The 19290-nt window shown below is 38.0% G+C and overlaps 1 protein-coding gene across 5 annotated transcripts in view; it reads left to right on the forward strand.

Annotated features, from left to right (window-relative positions):
* Positions 1-19290, forward strand: part of ATG5 (autophagy related 5) — a 112958-nt gene that overhangs the window by 36665 nt on the left and 57003 nt on the right. For all 5 annotated transcript variants that reach the window (XM_055535310.1, XM_055535311.1, XM_055535309.1 and 2 more), the window contains one exon: positions 1552-1714. In XM_055535310.1, the coding sequence (XP_055391285.1) occupies positions 1552-1714 (163 nt within the window). The remainder of the gene's footprint in view (positions 1-1551; positions 1715-19290) is intronic.

Below are 19290 nucleotides of genomic sequence, written 5' to 3' on the forward strand. Positions count from 1 at the left end.
GAAAGCATCCATCTTAATTCTTCATGGGCTTCTAGTTCAAGAGCACCGTGAATCTGGAATCCTTTTGTACAAGAGAGACAATTTGGTGGTCTCAGCTGTTTCCTTCTGCTCTAATGGGTAGTTATATAGTGGCTCATGTTTTACTCAGCAGAAGCTGTGGGCCTGAACTCTGTGAGAATAGAGGGAAATGTGACTGATTATTTGTATTTTAAAAATGTGATTTAGGAGATAGCTATAGGTAATCAAGTGCCTTTTCTTTTGGTAGGAAGGTATCTGTGGTAAATTTCCTTGTCATTTAGGAGCTATCTGTGACTTGGGTAATTGAGTAGGTAATAGCTTGAGTAGGCTGTAACTAAGTGCTATTTTCTGCCATTATTATTTGACTCAATTTTTATTAAAGGACTTATAGAACAATATCTTTTTTTGGTAAGATAATGTTTGAATATAATCATTAAATACGTATTTAGGTCTTAGGGAGGAAGTGGTATTGCATAGTGGTTTAAAAGCTGGGACTGTTGAGTCAGACTAACCCTAGCTCCACCACTTGCAAGCTGTGCAATTGTATTTACTCCCAGAGCTTTATTTATATATATTTTTAATCTGTAAAATAGCAATAACAGTAATGTTTACCTCAAGAGTTTTTATGAAAATTATATAATCCGTATTAAAAGTCTTGGTACAGTGTCACATACTAAGTGTTCTATATTAGAGTTAGCTGTTATTGTTAATATCTTTCTTTTTTTTTTTGGTGAAAAGTGCATTAGTCATCTCATTTACATAAATGCTATTTGTCCAGTTATCCTTGCCTCAACTGCCTAAAAGATTCAGTGAAGGTAAAGAATGTAAATTTAGCAATTCGACCTTACATTTTAACAGCTTTGTTAAGCTCTAATTGACGTAAAGCAAATTATACATGTTAAAAGTGCACACTTTGATAAGTTTATACCACAGTTTATATATTTGTTTACCTGTTGACATTTGGGTTGTTTCCTGTGTTCTTACTGCTGCAAATAAAGCTGCTATGAACATTCATATACAATTCTTTGTGTGGACACATGCTTTTATTGCTCTTAAGTAAATACTAGTTACAGAATATCAGATGATAAATGTTTGTTTGCTTTTTTAAAGAAACTACCAGCCTGTTTTCCAAAGTGGTTGTACCATTTTGCTTTTCCATCCTCATTCTTGTTAGTACTTGGTACGGTCGGTCAAAAAGTTGTTGGGTTGGCCAAAAAGTTCGTTCAGGGCAGGGAAACTGAACCAAGTTTTTGGCCATCCCAGTATTTTTAGAATTACTCTTTCATTTCTTTTTTCGAGTTGTATAAATTCATACCATATCACACAGGGATTAGAGAAAGTCAGACTATGCCAGATAGCTAAAGATTTTTAAGTTAACTTTTAAAATATTTGGAGTTAAGTCAAAATGTCTATTGTGAAGGTATGAGGTGGTTTGCTTAAAATATTGAAAAATTGTGGGAGATAACAGTTCTTGAGGCACTAATTTTGTAATGTGCATACCTGTTTAATATGTGTTTTTTTTCCTTTTGATAGAGTTTTCCAGAAAAGGACCTTCTACACTGTCCATCTAAGGATGTAATTGAAGCTCATTTTATGTCTTGTGTGAAAGAAGCTGATGCCCTAAAGCACAAAAGTCAAGTAATCAATGAAATGCAGAAAAAAGATCACAAGCAACTCTGGATGGGTTTACAAAATGGTAAATATAGCAGTGTTTAATTTCACAATACCACTTTATGAAGTATGAAGTAACTGTATCCTTTGAGTAGTTGGTACATCTTAGGGTTGGTGGTACAAGTTTAAATTGCAGCCTCTGTGCACAAAATTTCACAAAGAAGCTACTTTTGGTCATCCCTTACTTAGCTTGTACTCGTCTAGCATCCTCTCTTCCTGAATTTCCTAGCATTAGACAGCTTCCTTTGTGCATGACATAAAACAGGATAAACTTCCTGTCTTTAGCTTCTGGAAAAAGTGGCCTTACTTATAGTCATGATCTTTCTGGAACTGCAACTGAATAGCCTCTGAATGTACCAAAATACCTCCACTTGCGTAGGGGCACAGACTCTAGTCTCTGCTTTCTCAGAACAGTAAGCCTTGCCTTGTGCTCAGATTCTCCCTCTCCTGGCTGGGATTTAGAAAATACACTCCAGGGAAAAGCTGAGGGCAGTCTGCACCTTACTGCTGTGTTCTCTGTCTCTTAGAGATCATAGTTCCTTAACCTTGCCTACAATTGATTGCCCTCCAGTGTCTTCACGCAGTTCTGTGTACAGGCAGTTCTCACTTTGCATGGGTCAAATCTGCATGAATTTCAGTTAAATAATGCAAGTTCTTCAGTGATTATGTGACAGCAGACACACATCATAATCAGTGACCAATCATGCCACTCCTTTCAGTGTCTTGTCAGTGAATGGTCCTTGCTGCTAAGTCACTTCAGTCGTGTCCGACTCTGTGTGACCCCATAGATTGCAGCCCACCAGGCTCCGCCGTCCCTGGGATTCTCCAGGCAAGAACACTGGAGTGGGTTGCCATTTCCTTCTCCAGTACATGAAAATGAAAAGTGAAAGTGAAGTCGCTCAGTCGTGTGCGACCCTCAGCTACCCCATGGACTGCAGCCCACCAGGCTCCTCCATCCATGGGATTCTCCAGGCAGGAGTACTGGAGTGGGGTGCCGTTGCCTTCTCCGAATGGTCCTTATGCAGCCGTTATGTTGTTCACTCACAGACAGCAAAGCATTGTTGCTTCCTTGTATCCATAGATAAACCCATGTAACATTTGTGAAACTGGATTATTGAAAGGGGGAATTAGCCAAGAAAGATGAAAGTGTAGCAAAGAAACAAAAAGTGATAGTGCTGGAAGTGAAATTTGAATAAAATGCAGTGGAATTTTAGAAGATATAACTGGGAGACTCGACACTACCAGATTGAGGGACTTCAGAAATGCAGCCATAGGAACTTAGTAAAGGCAAACTCTTCCACACACGTGAGTGAACTAGTTGTGTTGAAAATGATAAAGTTATCCTGGAGGGAATGATGCTGGCAAAAATATCTCATTAAAGGAACAGGGATATTTCTGACCTTGAAAGTGCAAGTAACATGTTTGAAGTTGATCCAAACTTAGAAAGGAGTATGACAGTTTGCCAAGGTTCAGGAAAGATGCTTGCTTGTAAGTTATATGTCAAGAAAGCAAGCACTGTTTAAATTGTGCTTGAGTTTTACAAATAAAGTCCTTCGATTCTCCATGTTCCTAATGTTTTAATTGGTGCACTATAAAAAACACAGCATACTAAATAAATACTAGTTTTATTTACTTCTTTCATTTTCCTGTGCCTTTAGGGTTTTTTCCTGTGCATCAGGGTTTTTAATGTTTTGACAGTTTTCTAAAAGATCACAGACAGTCTTACATTTTCTCATTAACTATTAGGATCACTTTGCATGGTTTCATCTTGGGATGGGATCACTTTTCCAGTTCTGTACTACTGTGCAGAACAAGGACTGTCTATATTTTTCCCATCTTTGATAGTTATTGTACCAACTTGGTACAATAAGAAAGCTGCTCTTTCCTGGCAACAACTAGAATAAGAGAAACCCTTCTTACTCCCCTAAAAAAAAAAATTGAAAAAATATGATACAGTTTTATCTTTTGTACTGCATAATTACCATGTCAAAGAGATGTCTGTAGTGATTTAGTATTTATTAAACTTTCATTATGAAAACTGCAGGGCATTGTCTTTGACTTCTGTAGTACAAAGGTATTATTTTATGACGTGTCCTATAAATTTGCTCATTTATTTCAAGTTTCTTATATTTGATCCAAGTTACATGGAGTTGCTCCTTAGTTTTGTATTTGTGCCTCTCATATGTATCAGTTAGGTTGTAAGCTTTGCAAAAGGAAAGCACCAGGCCTTTCACCTCATTTGTATTACTGAGTACACATACTCTTATTAAGTGATCAAAAGAGTTTACAACCCCTTAAGAAGGAGTACTTTTTCTTTTTCCTGACTGGCTGTTTGTAGATGAAGTGGCGTTTCAGGAGGCTTATGAATAAGATTACTTAAATGCAATAAGACAGAAATATCCTAAAGAGAGAAGGGATCTGAGAGTGATTTGGCTTCGGAATATAAGTAAATAATTTAGATAGACTTTTAAATAGATGTTCTTGAAATCTATCATGAGGATGATGAGTCAGCTATAGAGAGCCCAGGGATTCTACAGAGGATTCTAAAAATGATTGAACTCTTTCAGCTGGGGCATTGCATAATTGGGTACAGAAGGTGATGGGTAAGAGTTGTGAAAACAACAAAGGTGTGGTTTTTAGTCTCAGTTCTTCTGGCAGCTCCTTTGGGCAAGTCACTCAGTCCCTTTAGCTTCAGTTTCTTTATCTGTAAAACAAAAGAATATCTGCTTTGTTTTCTTATGTGTCTTTAGAAGATTTTATGAAACACTAATACAGTTTATGTGAAAGAGTTTGAAAGGAAGTAAAGCTGTCTTGATAAAATACTGAGAAGTCACTTTGGAAACTCTAGAACAGGGGTTGGCAAACTGTGGTCATGAGCCAGCTACCTGTTTTTGTAAATAAAGCTTTATTAGACCCCTGCCACCCCAGTTCATTTAAGTATGTTTATAGCTATTTTCATGCTACAGCTGCTGAGTTACTAGTTTTGGAAGAGACCATGTGGCCCACAACTTATAATATTTACTCTCTAACCCTTTTACAAAACATTTGTGAGCCTACAGGTTATTACACCAATAGCTTTTATTTGTCATTGATCTAAAGCATGACTTCCCAGGTGGCACTGGTGGTAAAGGACTCGCCTGCCAATGCAGAAGACATTAGAGATGTGGGTTTGATCCCTGAGTCAGGAAGATCCACTGGAGGAGGGCATGGCAACCCCTCCAGTATTCCAGTTCTCTTGCCTGGAGAATCCCGTGGACAGAGGAGCCTGGCGTGCTACAGTCCACAGGGTCGAAAAGAGTTGGACACGACTGAAGTGACTTAGCACACACGCATGCAGAGCATGACTCATCATGTCACACTTTCAGAATTTGGTATAAACGTATCAGATTTAGTCTAATAACTGCCTTTGTTGCAATTTTTTTGGCCTAAAATTCCTTTTTTCCTGTTTTTGTCTTAGCTTATATAGTCTTTCTTGGTTGTGTGACTGTTTTAAAGTTATTTTTATTCACTTCACTTTTATTAAAGTACTTTTCAAATTGAGTTTCATAAACTCCAACTTAAAATGGTATGTGGTTAAATTATACTTGATTCCTTTTTTAGCTATAAATTATTTTTGTAGCTATTATGTTTGGTTTTATTGGTACTGGTAATGATTGAGTTTACACACTCCAAATCCTACATGTGGAGTCCTGTGGAAACTCAACTTTTTAAAGGTGAAATATACATTTAGGAAATCTTCAGCTGGGTAAAATGTTGACTGTTGCCTGCATTAAGGTAAATTGGTGAAAGGTGGGTGTAGTAGTTCATGCTGTTCCTTCTTCCTGGAATAACCTTTTCCTTTCTTTTAGTCTATTTAATTTTTTACTTAATATTTTAATGTTCCTCTCTGTTTCCACCCTCTACATGAAATCTTGGCTCTTTCATTGTTTTTTTAGCCAAATGAAGTATCTTTTGAACACCTGTCATGTACCTGACACTATGCTAGGAGCTAGTGATCACCCAGCAGTGATAGAACAAACATGGATCCTGTTTTGACGAAACTTACAGCCAGGTGGAGGCAGAACCATTTATATTTTCATGCTGTTACGGCTCCTTGTCCATTCATCTGCATTTTTGCTCTCATGTTTCACACTCTGGTATAGTTATGGTTTATGTATTCTGGTAGAATATAACTTTCTCTTGCTTATAGTATATCATGCATTTTCTGAATCCCCAGTACCAAGTATACCTTTAGGCATAGAATGGACAAAATAAATATTGACTGACTCCTTTATTTTAATCCTATCTAGTACAGCCAGGAAATGTTAACAGCTTTTCATAAATAGATTAATATTAGTGTAAAAAAGAGGAAGTACCTGTAACAATTTTAATATGGAAGTCGTTTTTTATATTTAAGAATTTTTCCATCCAAAAGAAAGCCTTATAAATTTGTTAGGGCAAAGATGTTTCACCTGTTGTTTAGTGTAATTGTAAATTGGCAGAACTGAGACAAAGCAGATGGTAAATATATTTCATTCAGAACTGCACCTGTAGAACATAGCAACTAAACAATTTAAACAATTTTTGAATACTTTCAAATGCTAATTTTAATTTTTCAGGTCTCTGTGAAAGAGAAATAAGAAAAGCTTTTGAAACCAAGAAAACTCATTTAAGACATACTGTGCCTTTCAGTGTTTTTTACCGGTTTTCATTTTAGTTACAAGAGTATCTAAGCTCTCCTTGAAACAAAGGTAATGACCACAAAAAAAGAAAAGAAAGTAGCATTTTTATTATTTATGAGGAACCTGTCACTATGTTTGCAGGCTATTTTCTATTAAATGTCAGAAGGTTCTTCTTATAAGCTAGAGATTTGAAGAAATCTCTAAAAAATATTTTTAAGATAATATATGACAGTTTTTAGCTTTGACTTTCTGGGTATACCAAAAAAGAAAAGATGATATCAAATAAGTTCCATAGACCTTCAAATATGCAAGTTTTGACTGCTAATTATTGAAAATTTACATTGTTTATAAAGTATCATTAATCCTTTGAGCTAAGTTATGTTTTAGAGGCATTATTTGGTAATGTACCATTTTAAATTAAAACTGATTTTTAAGAGAAAATAGTGATTTCACTTTCATGCATTGGAGAAGGAAATGGCAGCCCACTCCAGTGTTCTTGCCTGGAGAATCCCAGGGACGGGGGAGCCTGGTGGGCTGTCGTCTATGGAGTCACACTGAAGAGACTTAGCAGCAGCAGCAGTGATTAACCAAAGGTGAATTTTATGATAAGTTGTAGCATTTTGAAAATACTTTTGCTTGTTAGGTGATATAAAACAAACAATGATTTTAGGTGATATAAAACAAACAATGATTCTAGCAAGCTTATACAATAGAGATAGTTGGGCTGTGTTTGCATTGCTTGGTTTTTGTCAGCTGGACTGAGACTGAGTGTTGGACTGAGAATCTATTGGTTCAAGAAGGCACTGGGCCTGGTCTTTCTTTGCTTCTCTACTATTAGTTGTGTGCCCATAGTAGATCACTCTTCTCTCTAAACTGGAGTTTCCTTATAAATGTCGAGGTGGTTATACCTCACAAGACTCAAACTCATGACTGTCCAGTGGTAATCACTTACACTTGAATTCTGATGATTAGATATTTCCAGAGGATTTCCTGGAAGAATAATTATTGTTTATCATTTATCTCTCCCTCTTTCTTACTTTACCTCTCCTTTCCTCCTTGGCCTTTTTAAGCAGGACTTAGGTAAAAGGCAGTAGATAAGTTTTCTAGAAATAAATGGGGTATCACAGAAAGACTACTAAAACAGAAAGACAAGAGATTTTTGGACTTAAATCTCTATCTTGAAGCTTCCTTTCTGTGCTGTTATCTTAGTGTCAGTGCTGTTCCAATGTGTAAGTGGTGTGGAAGGAGATTCCTAAGTTGAACTGTCAATAGGAAGCATAAGTACTCTTCTTGAACCTTTTGTCTTAATGAAAGGTCACTATTTGGTAAACTTCCTTTCTTTAGAAAAACTCAGTGTTTTTTTTTTTTTTAATCAGTCATGAGAACACTGGGATCATTTTGTATAAATAAGAGCAGAGAAAATAGCATGATGAGTGTCCACATATCCATCACCCAGCCTCAGCAGTTACTAGTATATGGCCAGTCTTGTTTCATCTATTCTCACCCCTTCTCCACTTTTGAGTTTATAGAAATTAGATTAATGCCACCAAGATTGCTCACAGATTTATATTCTTCACAGACTTTATACTCTGATATTTAATCAAGTCTTGGAACCAGCTTTCTGTACAGGAGAGTTATGCCCAGATCCTAGTAGTATGGATTAGCCCATTATAAGAATCCACCATGTGCCAGGCACTGTGCTGGGCATAGGGGCCACTGGGCTGAGTACAACAGCCATGATTCCTCCCCTCAGAGTTTGCAACCTGGTGGGGGAGGCAGACATTAAACAGACAGCCTTTGAATAATTATTACATTTATGGTTTGGGCTGTAGAGAAAAGGATAGGGAGCAGAGTGGTTGTGATGAAAGTGTTCCCAGCACAGGGAATGATATGGGTTAGTCTGAGGAGCAGAAAAGAGCTTAATAAATTCTGGAAGCGTTTAAGAAGGCTGTTCTGACGAGGGCATGGTGATCAAGATAAGTCATTTTTTTGATACCCAGTCCCTTAAATACCGTCATAAAAAGAAGCATAAGTCACTTTGATGCTACTCATATTTTAAAATTTATGCTGGTTTCTGCTAATTACTGTTTTCTGAATGCTCAAAAACATAAAACTTTGCTAAAGATTGATGTCAGGCTTACCAGTTGATAAAATCCATTCATATTTTTAGGTTGAAACATTTGTCTGTCTGCTGACCTCAAGCATCTCTCTCATTTTCCATTGTTTCATAAGATTATTGGCATTGGTTTTGTAATCCTATCTTTAAGTTCTTCATTGGTTTTGTAATCCTATCTTTAAGTTCTTTTCGTGTCCACTGAAGTAATTTTCCTTTATCTGAAGGCTTGCATTAATTTTTAAAGCCGAGTACCTGCTGTTAGGTCTGAGTTTTTTGAAACATCATTTTAATTTTAGCTATGTTTTCACACATTTCTTCTTTGAAAATCACTCTGTTGTTGAAGAAAATGGAAACTAAAGAGAAGCTGGATAGTTGAGCTCTCTGTTGTCTCTTAGTACAATACTGTCTTTCCCAATAATGTTCTCCTTGCATTCCTTTGCCATGCATGGTTTATGAAGCTTGTTTTGTTTTTCCTCTTTTTTTTTTTTTTTAAATAAACCCCACTCCAGTACTCTTGCCTGGAATATCGCACGGACAGGAGTCTGGTAGGCTGCAGTCCATGGGGTCGCGAAGAGTTGGACACGACTGAGCGACTTCCCTTTCACTTTTTACTTTCATGCATTGGAGAAAGAAATGGCAACCCACTCCAGTGTTCTTGCCTGGAGAATCCCAGGGATGGCAGAGCCTGGTGGGCCACTGTCTAAGGGGTCTCACAGAGTCAGACATGACTGAAGCGACGTAGCAGCAGCAGCAGCAGCAGCATCTCATCCGTGTTGTTAACCTTCCTACACTCTTCTTCTTTTTTCAATGTGCCTTAGGTGTCACAGACATAATTTCTCATACAAAATCTCATCTGTTGTTAGTATTTGGCCTCCAGTTCATTTATTTATTTTTGGCTTTGCTGGGTCTTGGTGCCCCGTGGACTTTCCTCTGGTTTTGGGGATGGGGGTGCCGCTCTCTAGTTGCGACGCTCAGGCTTCTCATTGTGGTAGCTTCTCTTTTTGTGGAGCACGGGCTCTAGGACATGTGGGCTTCGGTAGTTGCAGCACATGGGCTTCAGTAGTTGTGGCTCCTGGGCTCTAGAGCACAGGCTCAGTAGTTATGGTGCAGGGGCTTAGCTGTTCCACAACATGTGGGATCTTCCTGGATAGGGACCAAACTCGTGTCTCCTGCCTTGGCAGACAGATTCTTTACCACTGAGCCACCAGGGACGCCCCCTCCCACTCTTTTTACATATCCCTTTTATTAGGATTCTGCCGAGATATAGAATGAACACACACATATGGAGGTTTATTATGAGGAATTGACTTATGTGATTTTCGAGGCTTAGAAGTCCCACAGTCTGCCTTCTGCAAGCTGAAGACTCAAACAAGTCAATGGTGTAATTCAGTCCAAGTCCGAAGTCCTGAGAACCAAGGATCCTACTGATATAAATCCTAGTCTAATGGTAGGAAAAGATGAGATGTCTCAGTTCAAGAAATGGGGCAGAAAAAAGGAGGGGGCAGATTCCTGTTTCCTCTGCCTTACTTTTTGTTCTATTCACATTCTCGGCTGATGGGATGATGTACACATTGCCGTGGGCTGTCTACTGAAATGCCACATACTCATATATGCTAATCTCAGCACAAAACACCCTCACAGGCACACTCAGAAATGTTTAGTCTGGGCATCCATGGCTGGTCAAATTGACACATAAAAAAATACCATCACATTCATGCTATAACTTGGTTCATCTTTTATGGGTGTCATTTTAATATTAATTCATTGAACAGGTAATTATTGAATCCATACTGAAGATAAAGTAGTGAACAAAATAGACTGAATTTCCTGCCCTTATGCAACTTACATTATAGTGGGGGAGGTAGACAATAAGTATACATAAAAGTAAAATGCATTATATGCCTTATGATGAGCCTCATGGGAGAAAAAGCATGCAAAGAGAGAATGTTCTGTGTTAGGAGAGGGCATTGCTATTTTTAATCAGGTGGTCACAGAAGGTATCACTGGTTGGATGACATTAAATGAAGATCTGAAGCAGGACCATGCTTTTATCTGGGGTGAATAATACCTTCCTAGGCAGAAGGAGGAGAAGGCAGTGGCACCCCACTCCAATACTCTTGCCTGGAAAATCCCATGGACGGAGGAGCCTAGTGGGCTGCAGTCCATGGGGTCGCGAAGAGTCGGACATGACTGAGCGACTTCCCTTTCACTTTTCATTTTCATGCATTGGAGAAGGAAATGGCAACCCACTCCAGTGTTCTTGCCTGGAGAATCCCAGGGATGGGGGAGCCTGGTGGGCTGCCGTCTATGGGGTCGCACAGAGTCAGACACAACTGAATCGACTTAGCAGCAGCAGCAGGCAGAAGGAACAGCAGGGCCCTCAGGTGGGGGAAAGTGCTAGGTAATGTTGAAGAACAATCCTATTTTTAGCTTTCACCAAAAGTGAGAGATAACCTAAGTGTTTTCCCCTGGGATACCCTTCTCCTCTAGTGTGCTTGTCAGATTTCTCTTCTTACTTGTGAGACCAATCTATCCTGTAGTCTCATCATTAAAAAAAATTCTGTGTAGCAAAAATGTCACTTTTCTATTATCTAGTTCTTTCCATGAGTCTTATGTGACAGCTTCCTTTTGGAAGTGATCTTACTCTGTTTTGAAAGCAATAAAGTGCTGAGAATAGAGATAATTAGGAATTGGGCCTGTTTTTATTAAGATAGTTATAGAAGACCTGTTTGAGGAGATGATGTTTAAGCTCAAGTCTTAAAGATGAGAGGAAACTAGTCAAATTGGGGAATGGCATATTGAATTTGGTACATTTTAAGGAATAGAAAGAAGACCACTGTGTCTTGGCCAGTGACATGAGATGAGGTTAGAGAGATGGGAAAGAGCTGGATAATATAGGTCCTTTTAAGTCAGGGGAAAGAATTTCTATACTAAGTGCAGTGGGAAGCTGTAGGAGGATTTTTAAGCAGGAGAGTGATGAGATACAGAATATGATGGAAGAACATTCTAGCTACTGAATGGTGAGTGAAATAGAGGGAGCCAGGAGTGGAAGGGGAGAGAGTCTGTAGTAGTAGGTCCAGGTATAAGGTGATGGTGGTCTTTAGGGTCATGATGATCGAGATGGAGAAGCGTCAATAAATCTGGGGTTTATTTTGGAGCAAGGCTTGACAGAATCTGTTGTTAGACTGGATAGTAAGGTTGTTAACAAACCAATCTTGGGTCTGCTCCCCTGCACTCAGTAAAGCCAGTCGACAGACAACCAGGTTGTGGTGCAGGAAAGTACAGCATTTACTGCAGGGCACCAGAGCAAGGAGAATGGGCAGCTCACGCTCCAGAGACCCGTTGTCCCTGCTGACTTTCAGGGAAGAGGTTTTTAAGGCAGTGTGAGGGAGGGGGCTACAAGGAGGGTGATTAGCTTGTGCACAGTTCTCAGGCTGGTTGGCATCGAGGTGAAGCTGCAAGCATTGTCAGGCTTCTGTTTCTAACCAGTCTAGGATCTATATTCTTGCAGTCAGCAGTTTTAATCTGGTGGGGATTTTCTTCCTATAAAAACAACTTAGGAGTGTTTCCATCTTTCAGGGAACTGTGAGTTGGGTGATTCTACTGTGGTGGATTTATGGTCTAAACAGTTTCCGAGCCCAACAACTATTATTCTTTGTTTCCACATCTTCACATTTCCTAATCATTAACTCTTGAGTCAGGCTTTAGAGACTCAAGTGAGGCCTGGAAAACTAAAACAAAAGCCTTTTACTTCAAAGGATGGGGACACAAGGGCTTGTATACGGTTTCAAGGTTAGGTTGAAAGAAAGGAATCATTCCTGAGTTCCGACCTGGGCAGCTGGATGGGTAGGGGTACTTTATACCATGATATGAAATAACTAGTTAAAGAATAGGTTTGGGATGAGGAGCAAAGCCAAATTGAGAAGGTCAGCTTTGAAGACGAAAGTTTGAAATGTCTCTGAGACATTCATTTCGAGATGTGTTGAGTTAGATGTTGATAGAATTGTTGATAGTGTTGTGAGTGTGTGTCAGCAGATTTGAAGTCGCTCAGTCATGTCTGACTCTTTGTGACCCCTGTAGCCTACCAGGTTCCACCGTCCATGGGATTTTCCAGGCAAGAATACTGGAGTGGGTTGCCATTTTTGGATCAAGTGCAGCAGCGTGTAATTTCATTCTTATTTACTTTCACCATGTAATAATAATAAAGAGTACCCTCTTTACTATTTCATCTGGAAGGATAGGACAGTTAATGTCCCAGTGATACAAGGCAGTGAATACAGAGCAATCCCATGTGTTCCCGGTGTTTGACCGTTCTTTCTAGCCACTAACTGTGGCTTGCTTTTTTTTCTGCATACGGCTGAATTAGTCATTTCCATTATTGTTCTGTCTGCAATACAGTAAGGTTAATAGGTTCAGTCTGAAACTGTGTGTGTGGCTTCAAGAATTTGCTTAGAGAAAATTTATAACTTGCTTGAACATTCAATTAAGTTTTACTGTGGAACAAACAAGCATTTTACTATATTACGTGTTTTACATCAATCTTTTGGTATTTTGCTTTCTGTAATTAGAAATAATGATGGAAATCTAAAAAGTTTATGCATTTGTGTTTTAATGTAAAACCATAAAGATACTTCACTTGGCTTCTGGAGAAAGGTTGCTCTTGGGAATTACATGATTTGAATGAATAAATAAATTTGGTAATGATTTGGATCATAGCCTGTTACAGTTCTTTGAGTATACTTGGCAGTAAACATAATCAATAATAAAACTTGGTGAAAATGTTTAGATAGTTATTTCATAATACACTACAAATTATACTAGCATAAGTGTATTGATAGCAGTGAATGGTCATGTGTTGCAGAGTTAATCAGTGGTAGAGAGAATACATTTTTGTGTATGAGATGCAATCAATAAATGTACACGTGTATAAGACTAGATTTATACCTGGTGGGCTACAGTCCATGGAGTCACAAAAGAATTGGACACAACTGAGCACACACACACAAACTCTGATCAGTACTTGAAAATATTTTTAGTGATTTCTTAGTATTGCAGGAATACAAAGGTTTAGTTTGTAACGTCATTTTAAATAAAATTTCAAATCATCTCCAGTGAAAAGACTACCTTATCATATCTTTTATTTTTCTCTGGTCTAGTTAAAAAACTTTAAAAATAATGTATGCTTTCTAATCTACTGTTACTTTTTTGTAAGCTAAGTTTGGCAAAGTTCAAAAAGTTTTTTTCTTATGAATGTTGGTACCCTATGTAAGAAAATGCAGAGAAACATATGTCTCATCAATGCTTTTCACTCTTGGAGTCATGAACTGTAATTATTATTTGAATTTACAACATGATTCCTCTTCTTAAAAAAACAAATATATATATATACAGACACACACACACACACACCCCCCCCCCATATTACACATGCACACATATAGACATATATGCATATAAAGTTTAACTTATTTTGTTTTTAACTTTTTATTTTAGTTTTCAGTTTCTTAGATTTAGGTATAATTGGTGTGAAATATTATTCAGGTTTTCAACATAATGATTTAATATTTGTATACATAGCAAAGTGAGCACCACCACAGTAAGTCTAGTTAACATCTGTCACAGTTATAAAAGGTTTTTCTTGTGATGAGAATGTTCAAGATCCACTCTGTTAGCAACTTTCAAATATGCAATAAAGTATTGTGAACCATAGTCACCATTCTGTGTGTTACCAGTTGTAAAAGAACTAAGAATATTTACAATACTGGCTGAGTCAGTTTACATTCCCACCAACAACACACATGGGTTCCCTTTTTCCTGGTAGCTCAGATGTTAAAGAATATGCCTGCCAATGCAGGAAACTCAGGTTCGATCCCTGGGTTGGGAAGATCCCCTGGAGAAGGGAATGACAACTCACTCCAGTATTCTTTTCTTTTTTAATTTACTTATTTTTTAATTGAAGGATAATTGCTTTACAGAATTTTGTTGTTTTCGGTCAAACACTCCAGTATTCTTGCCTGGAGAATCCCATGGACAGAGAAGCCTGGTGGGCTACAGTCCACGGGGTTACAAAGAGTTGGACACCACTGAGTGACTAACACTTTGCCAACACTTGTTATCTCTTGACAATAGCCATTTTGACAGGTGTGAGGTAATACCTTATTGTGGTTTTGATTTGCATTTCCCTCATTATTAGCATGGAGAAGGCGATGGCACCCCACTCCAGTACTCTTGCCTGGAAAATTCCATGGACGGAGGAGCCTGATAGGCTGCAGACCATGGGGTCGCGAAGAGTCAGACATGACTGAGAGACTTCCCTTTCACTTTTCACTTGCATGCATTGGAGAAGGAAATGGCAACCCACTCCAGTGTTCTTGCCTGGAGAATCCCAGGGACGGGGGAGCCTGGTGGGCTGCCGTCTATGGGGTCACACAGAGTTGGACACAACTGAAGTGACTTAGTAGCAGCAGCAGCATTATTAGCGATGTTGAGCACTTTTTATCAACCTGTTGAAAATACCTATTCTGCCATTGTTTGGGGAGGGGTGTTGCTGTTGAGTTGCATGAGTTCTTTATTTATTTTTTGGATATTAACCTCTTGTCAGATACATGATTTGCAAATATTTTCTCCCATTCAGTAGGTTGTCTTTTCATTTTGTTGAGGATTTCTTTTGCTATGCAGAAGATTTTTGGTTTGATGTAGTTCCACTTGTTTACCTTTGTTGCTTTTGTTGTCAGATTGAAAAAGATTGCTAAGACCTCAGGGTGTATGTGCATATATAGTTTAACATGTTTTTGAGTGCATCTTTTGTTTTGAAACTTAGTATCGTAATTCTCCTTCAGAGAACAGAAAACCCCAGTTGCTTCATCAGTTATCTCCTGGTTGCTTTTCTCTAGAGCAGTGTTTCTCAAAATGTAGATAGTGGGAAGCATCAGTGTTTCACAGGAACTGATTAGAAATGCATCCTAAACCAACTGATGGAGAAGGCAATGGCACCCCACTCCAGTACTCTTGCCTGGAAAATCCCATGGATGGAGGAGCCCGGTAGGCTTCAGTCCATGGGGTCGCTGAGTCGGACATGACTGAGTGACTTCACTTTCACTTTTCACTTTCATACATTGGAGAAGGAAATGGCAACCCACTCCAGTGTTCTTGCCTGGAGAATCCCAGGGACAGCAGACCCTGGTAGACTGCTGTCTATGGGGTCGCACAGAGTCGGACACGACTGACGTGACTTAGCAGCAGCAGCAAACCAACTGAGTTAGAAATTCTAGGGTCGATCCCAGCAGTGTTTGGCTCAGGACCCCTCCAGGTGATTGCAGTGCTCTGCAGTGTGGGAGCCACTGCTCCTGAGCAGGATTTCTCAGCCTTGGCACTGTTAGGCATTTGGGACTGGATAATTCTTTGATGCTCGGGTGGTGGTGGGGAAGGGGCTGGCCTGTGCATTACAGGATGTTTGGTAGCTTTCCTGGTCTCTGCCCACTCATGAGACGCTGGTAACACACTGCTCCCTATTCTCAGTCATGACATTAAACAATGTCTCCAGACACTGCCAGATACCCCGTCAGCAGCAAAATCACTCCATTTGAGTACGACTTCTGAGAGGATGTAGAATTAATGGGTAAAACGGCTTCTCTATTAGAATAGCAGTGACTATTTACTGAATCCCCAAGTTCTGTCCTGGGTGCTTTACAGCAGCCTTGTAAGATATGTTTGAAAGTTTAAAGCCGGGGCCAATTTATGTATGAAGTTTCTCATCTGTTCCACCAACTCAGTTTTGAGAACTAGTGTGTGCAGTTGTTACAGTGACTCATGTAGGCTGTATTTGGAACTGTATTCTTTAAACAAAAGGACTTTGACATATAAACAAATTAAAAAGTTATTTTAATCTGTTAACTCTTCTCGTATGTAAACATAACCATGTGAACTTCTTATTGTAAACTTAGTTGTTTCTGGATGCTGAGGGTTATTTTTGCTGACATGACTGTTAAATGACAAATGAATCAACAGTATGCTGTCATTTCAGTAAGACTGTTAACATTTTTGGAGGTAACATGTGTCTTCTGTATTTTCCCTTTTTCTTCTGCTGTTGCCTTGCATCTTCCTCTCCTGTTTTCTCTATGGTGCTTGACCTAGTACTGTATATGTTGATAAACACTTCTTTCCCTCTCTTCCCACTCGTTTAAACTTTTACCTACTCTCTGACCAATTCTTTATTATCTTTCTAGGGCCTGAATGGCCAGATAAACATTTCAGCTCAATAGTCTGTAATTAATGCTGCCCCAGTGTGTTACCTATTCCTAGGTACCGATTTCATGCACTTTTAAACAAAGATCTAGAAATGACTTTATTGAGAATTTTAGAATTTCAAGCCTTTCCCTTTCCACTCTCCTAGTCCTATCCCTGTGACATTCTGTTTACCCCATCTGCCTGTGCAGACCTGTTCTGACTAATGGCTGTGATAATGAGCTCTAGATGTCACAGTTCTCTGTGTTTTTTCTGAATCAAAGCAGTAACTGCAGTTCTCTAACAGTGCTAATTTCTTATTATTCATTGCATGTCTCTTCTATTGCTTTAGAAACGGTAAAAGATTCAGAAATCCTTTTATGCCAAATTTTGGTGTAAAAGGATTTCTGAATCTTTTACACATTTAAATATTAAACTGTTCCAGTGTTTTAATTAGCATTCAGAGGGTTGCAAGATTTTAACCCAAATGCTAGAAAACTAGAAAAGAAGCAGCCCATAAAAAATGAGAGCTAAATAAATGAACTTGTATATCTAAGACTCAAGAGTATTCAGTCAAGTTCTGATCATTATCTTCAAAAAGTTAAAGTGAAAGTCACTCAGTCGTGTCCAGCTCTTTGCAACCCCATGGACTGTACAGTCTGTGGAATTCTCTTCCCACAGGGTCCCTTTATGATCCATACTATCTTTGATTCCCTGACTTTTCTACATCTAGCTTATTTCTATCTTTCTCAGTAGAGGAGTATCAATAAAATATCCCGAATGCTATTTTTAATTGGAGTTAATTTCCATAAAGGATTTTACTAGAAAGATTTCACTTTATTTCAAATTACTATAAGCCACACTCAGAACTAAACTACATGATATATGCCTTTTTTTCTTAAACTAGCTTCTTGTTTTTGTTAATAAATTCAGATTTTTTTCCTACAAGTATTATTAACCTGCACTTTTCACTTACCTTAAGGTGAAATTATTTTTATGTGGGTTTTTTCAAACCCTATGAAAACATTTTTGCAAGAAGAAAACTTACTGCTATTTATTCACTCAGACTATAGGGTAGGAAGAGCAAGGGAGAAAAGACCTTTAGTGGAGATCTAATATTTGGAAAGGAGGGAGAGACAGGAGCAATTTGCATAGGCTCCTTGAGTAAAGGAGAAAGACTTTACATACAGAAGCTTTCCCTTAAAATTTTAATCATTTGTTTCAAGATGTTATATTACTCTGAGAATAATACTCTTTGGGATTCAGATATTTGAATTGTAAATGAATGAGTTGAGAAACACTCATAGAATCATTTCAAATGTTAATAACTTTATTCTTGTTTCTACTGGAATTCTTAAACATCTTGATGAGCTTTTAGAATACATTGTATATATCACTTATGACTAAAAGCTATTTAATACATTTAAAATAATAGTATTTAGTCTAAAATAAATTCACTATAGGAAGTAATAGTTTATAAAATATTGAGTGGGCCCTATTTTTTGAGGTATGTGTATAATTTTACAAATCAACTTTGTTTTGACAATGAATGAGTTGTTATAATAAATAAACTGTAGTAAATGCCACCTGAATAATCCTAGTAGCTGAAACTTAAACCATGCTTGAATTTTCGAGTTTTACTCATTATTGTCCTTGTCTGCTTTTAAAAGGTAGTTCCTAATTGAGTGACACTTTCAATTTTATCCTGTTGCATTTTTTTTCCTTGTTCTCATTGAAAAATAATGCCTTAATGTATGTGTTGAGTGAAAGTGAAAGTTGCATCTGACTCTCTGAGACCCCATGGACTGCTAAGTTCAGTTTGTAATCTGTAACTATCAAAGATGAAATCTGGCTAACTATTACACCTGGCACTACCCATGAATTTTGAAGTATAGGACTCAGGAGTTTTTGATAATATGAACTTTCTATTCATTAATAGTTTCTCAGATTCCTGTTAATCATGCATCATTGAATTGACTAAACCTGGAGTTTTAACAAACAGGCAGAGTTTTTGTTTATAGAAATGTAACTGAAAGTTTTGTGATATGGTAGCATCCCTGAGTCTGCTGGCCCAGTGACCTCAAGCCATTCATTTACCTGCTTTGAGCCCCAGTTTCCCTCAGTAAGTTGCTTTGAAAGCATAAAATTCATTTAGGGTTTTAAAAGAACAGTTAAATTCTGTTCAGGTATGTTATTAATAAATATGATCTCTGAGGTTCTGCTATAATAAGAACCCCTGACTTTTCACTCTAGCATCACTTGAGTTAATTTCCACTTCTTTACCAGCCTAACTTCTGACATGCTTTTTCCTTAAGTATCTCTCACTTGGTCATCTAAATTAGAAAAGAAGAGGGTGGGGGGGACTTGAACCATCAAGCACTATTAATACATGATAAAGGACCAGTCAGACCTATTAGAAATTGTGATAACTTTATGTATGTCAATGACTTCCCCCCTACATATAAGTAAAGGGAAGATTCTGTGTACTTGTTTTATTTTTTGTTTTTATTCTCTACATCTCCCAGTACTCAATTAGGTACATAATAGGAGGAGATAAACAGTTTGATAGATTTAACTCAACACACATCCTACAAAGTAAAA

Source organism: Bubalus kerabau, chromosome 9, assembly GCF_029407905.1.
Source record: "Bubalus kerabau isolate K-KA32 ecotype Philippines breed swamp buffalo chromosome 9, PCC_UOA_SB_1v2, whole genome shotgun sequence".
NCBI classification, from domain to species: Eukaryota; Metazoa; Chordata; class Mammalia; order Artiodactyla; family Bovidae; genus Bubalus; species Bubalus kerabau.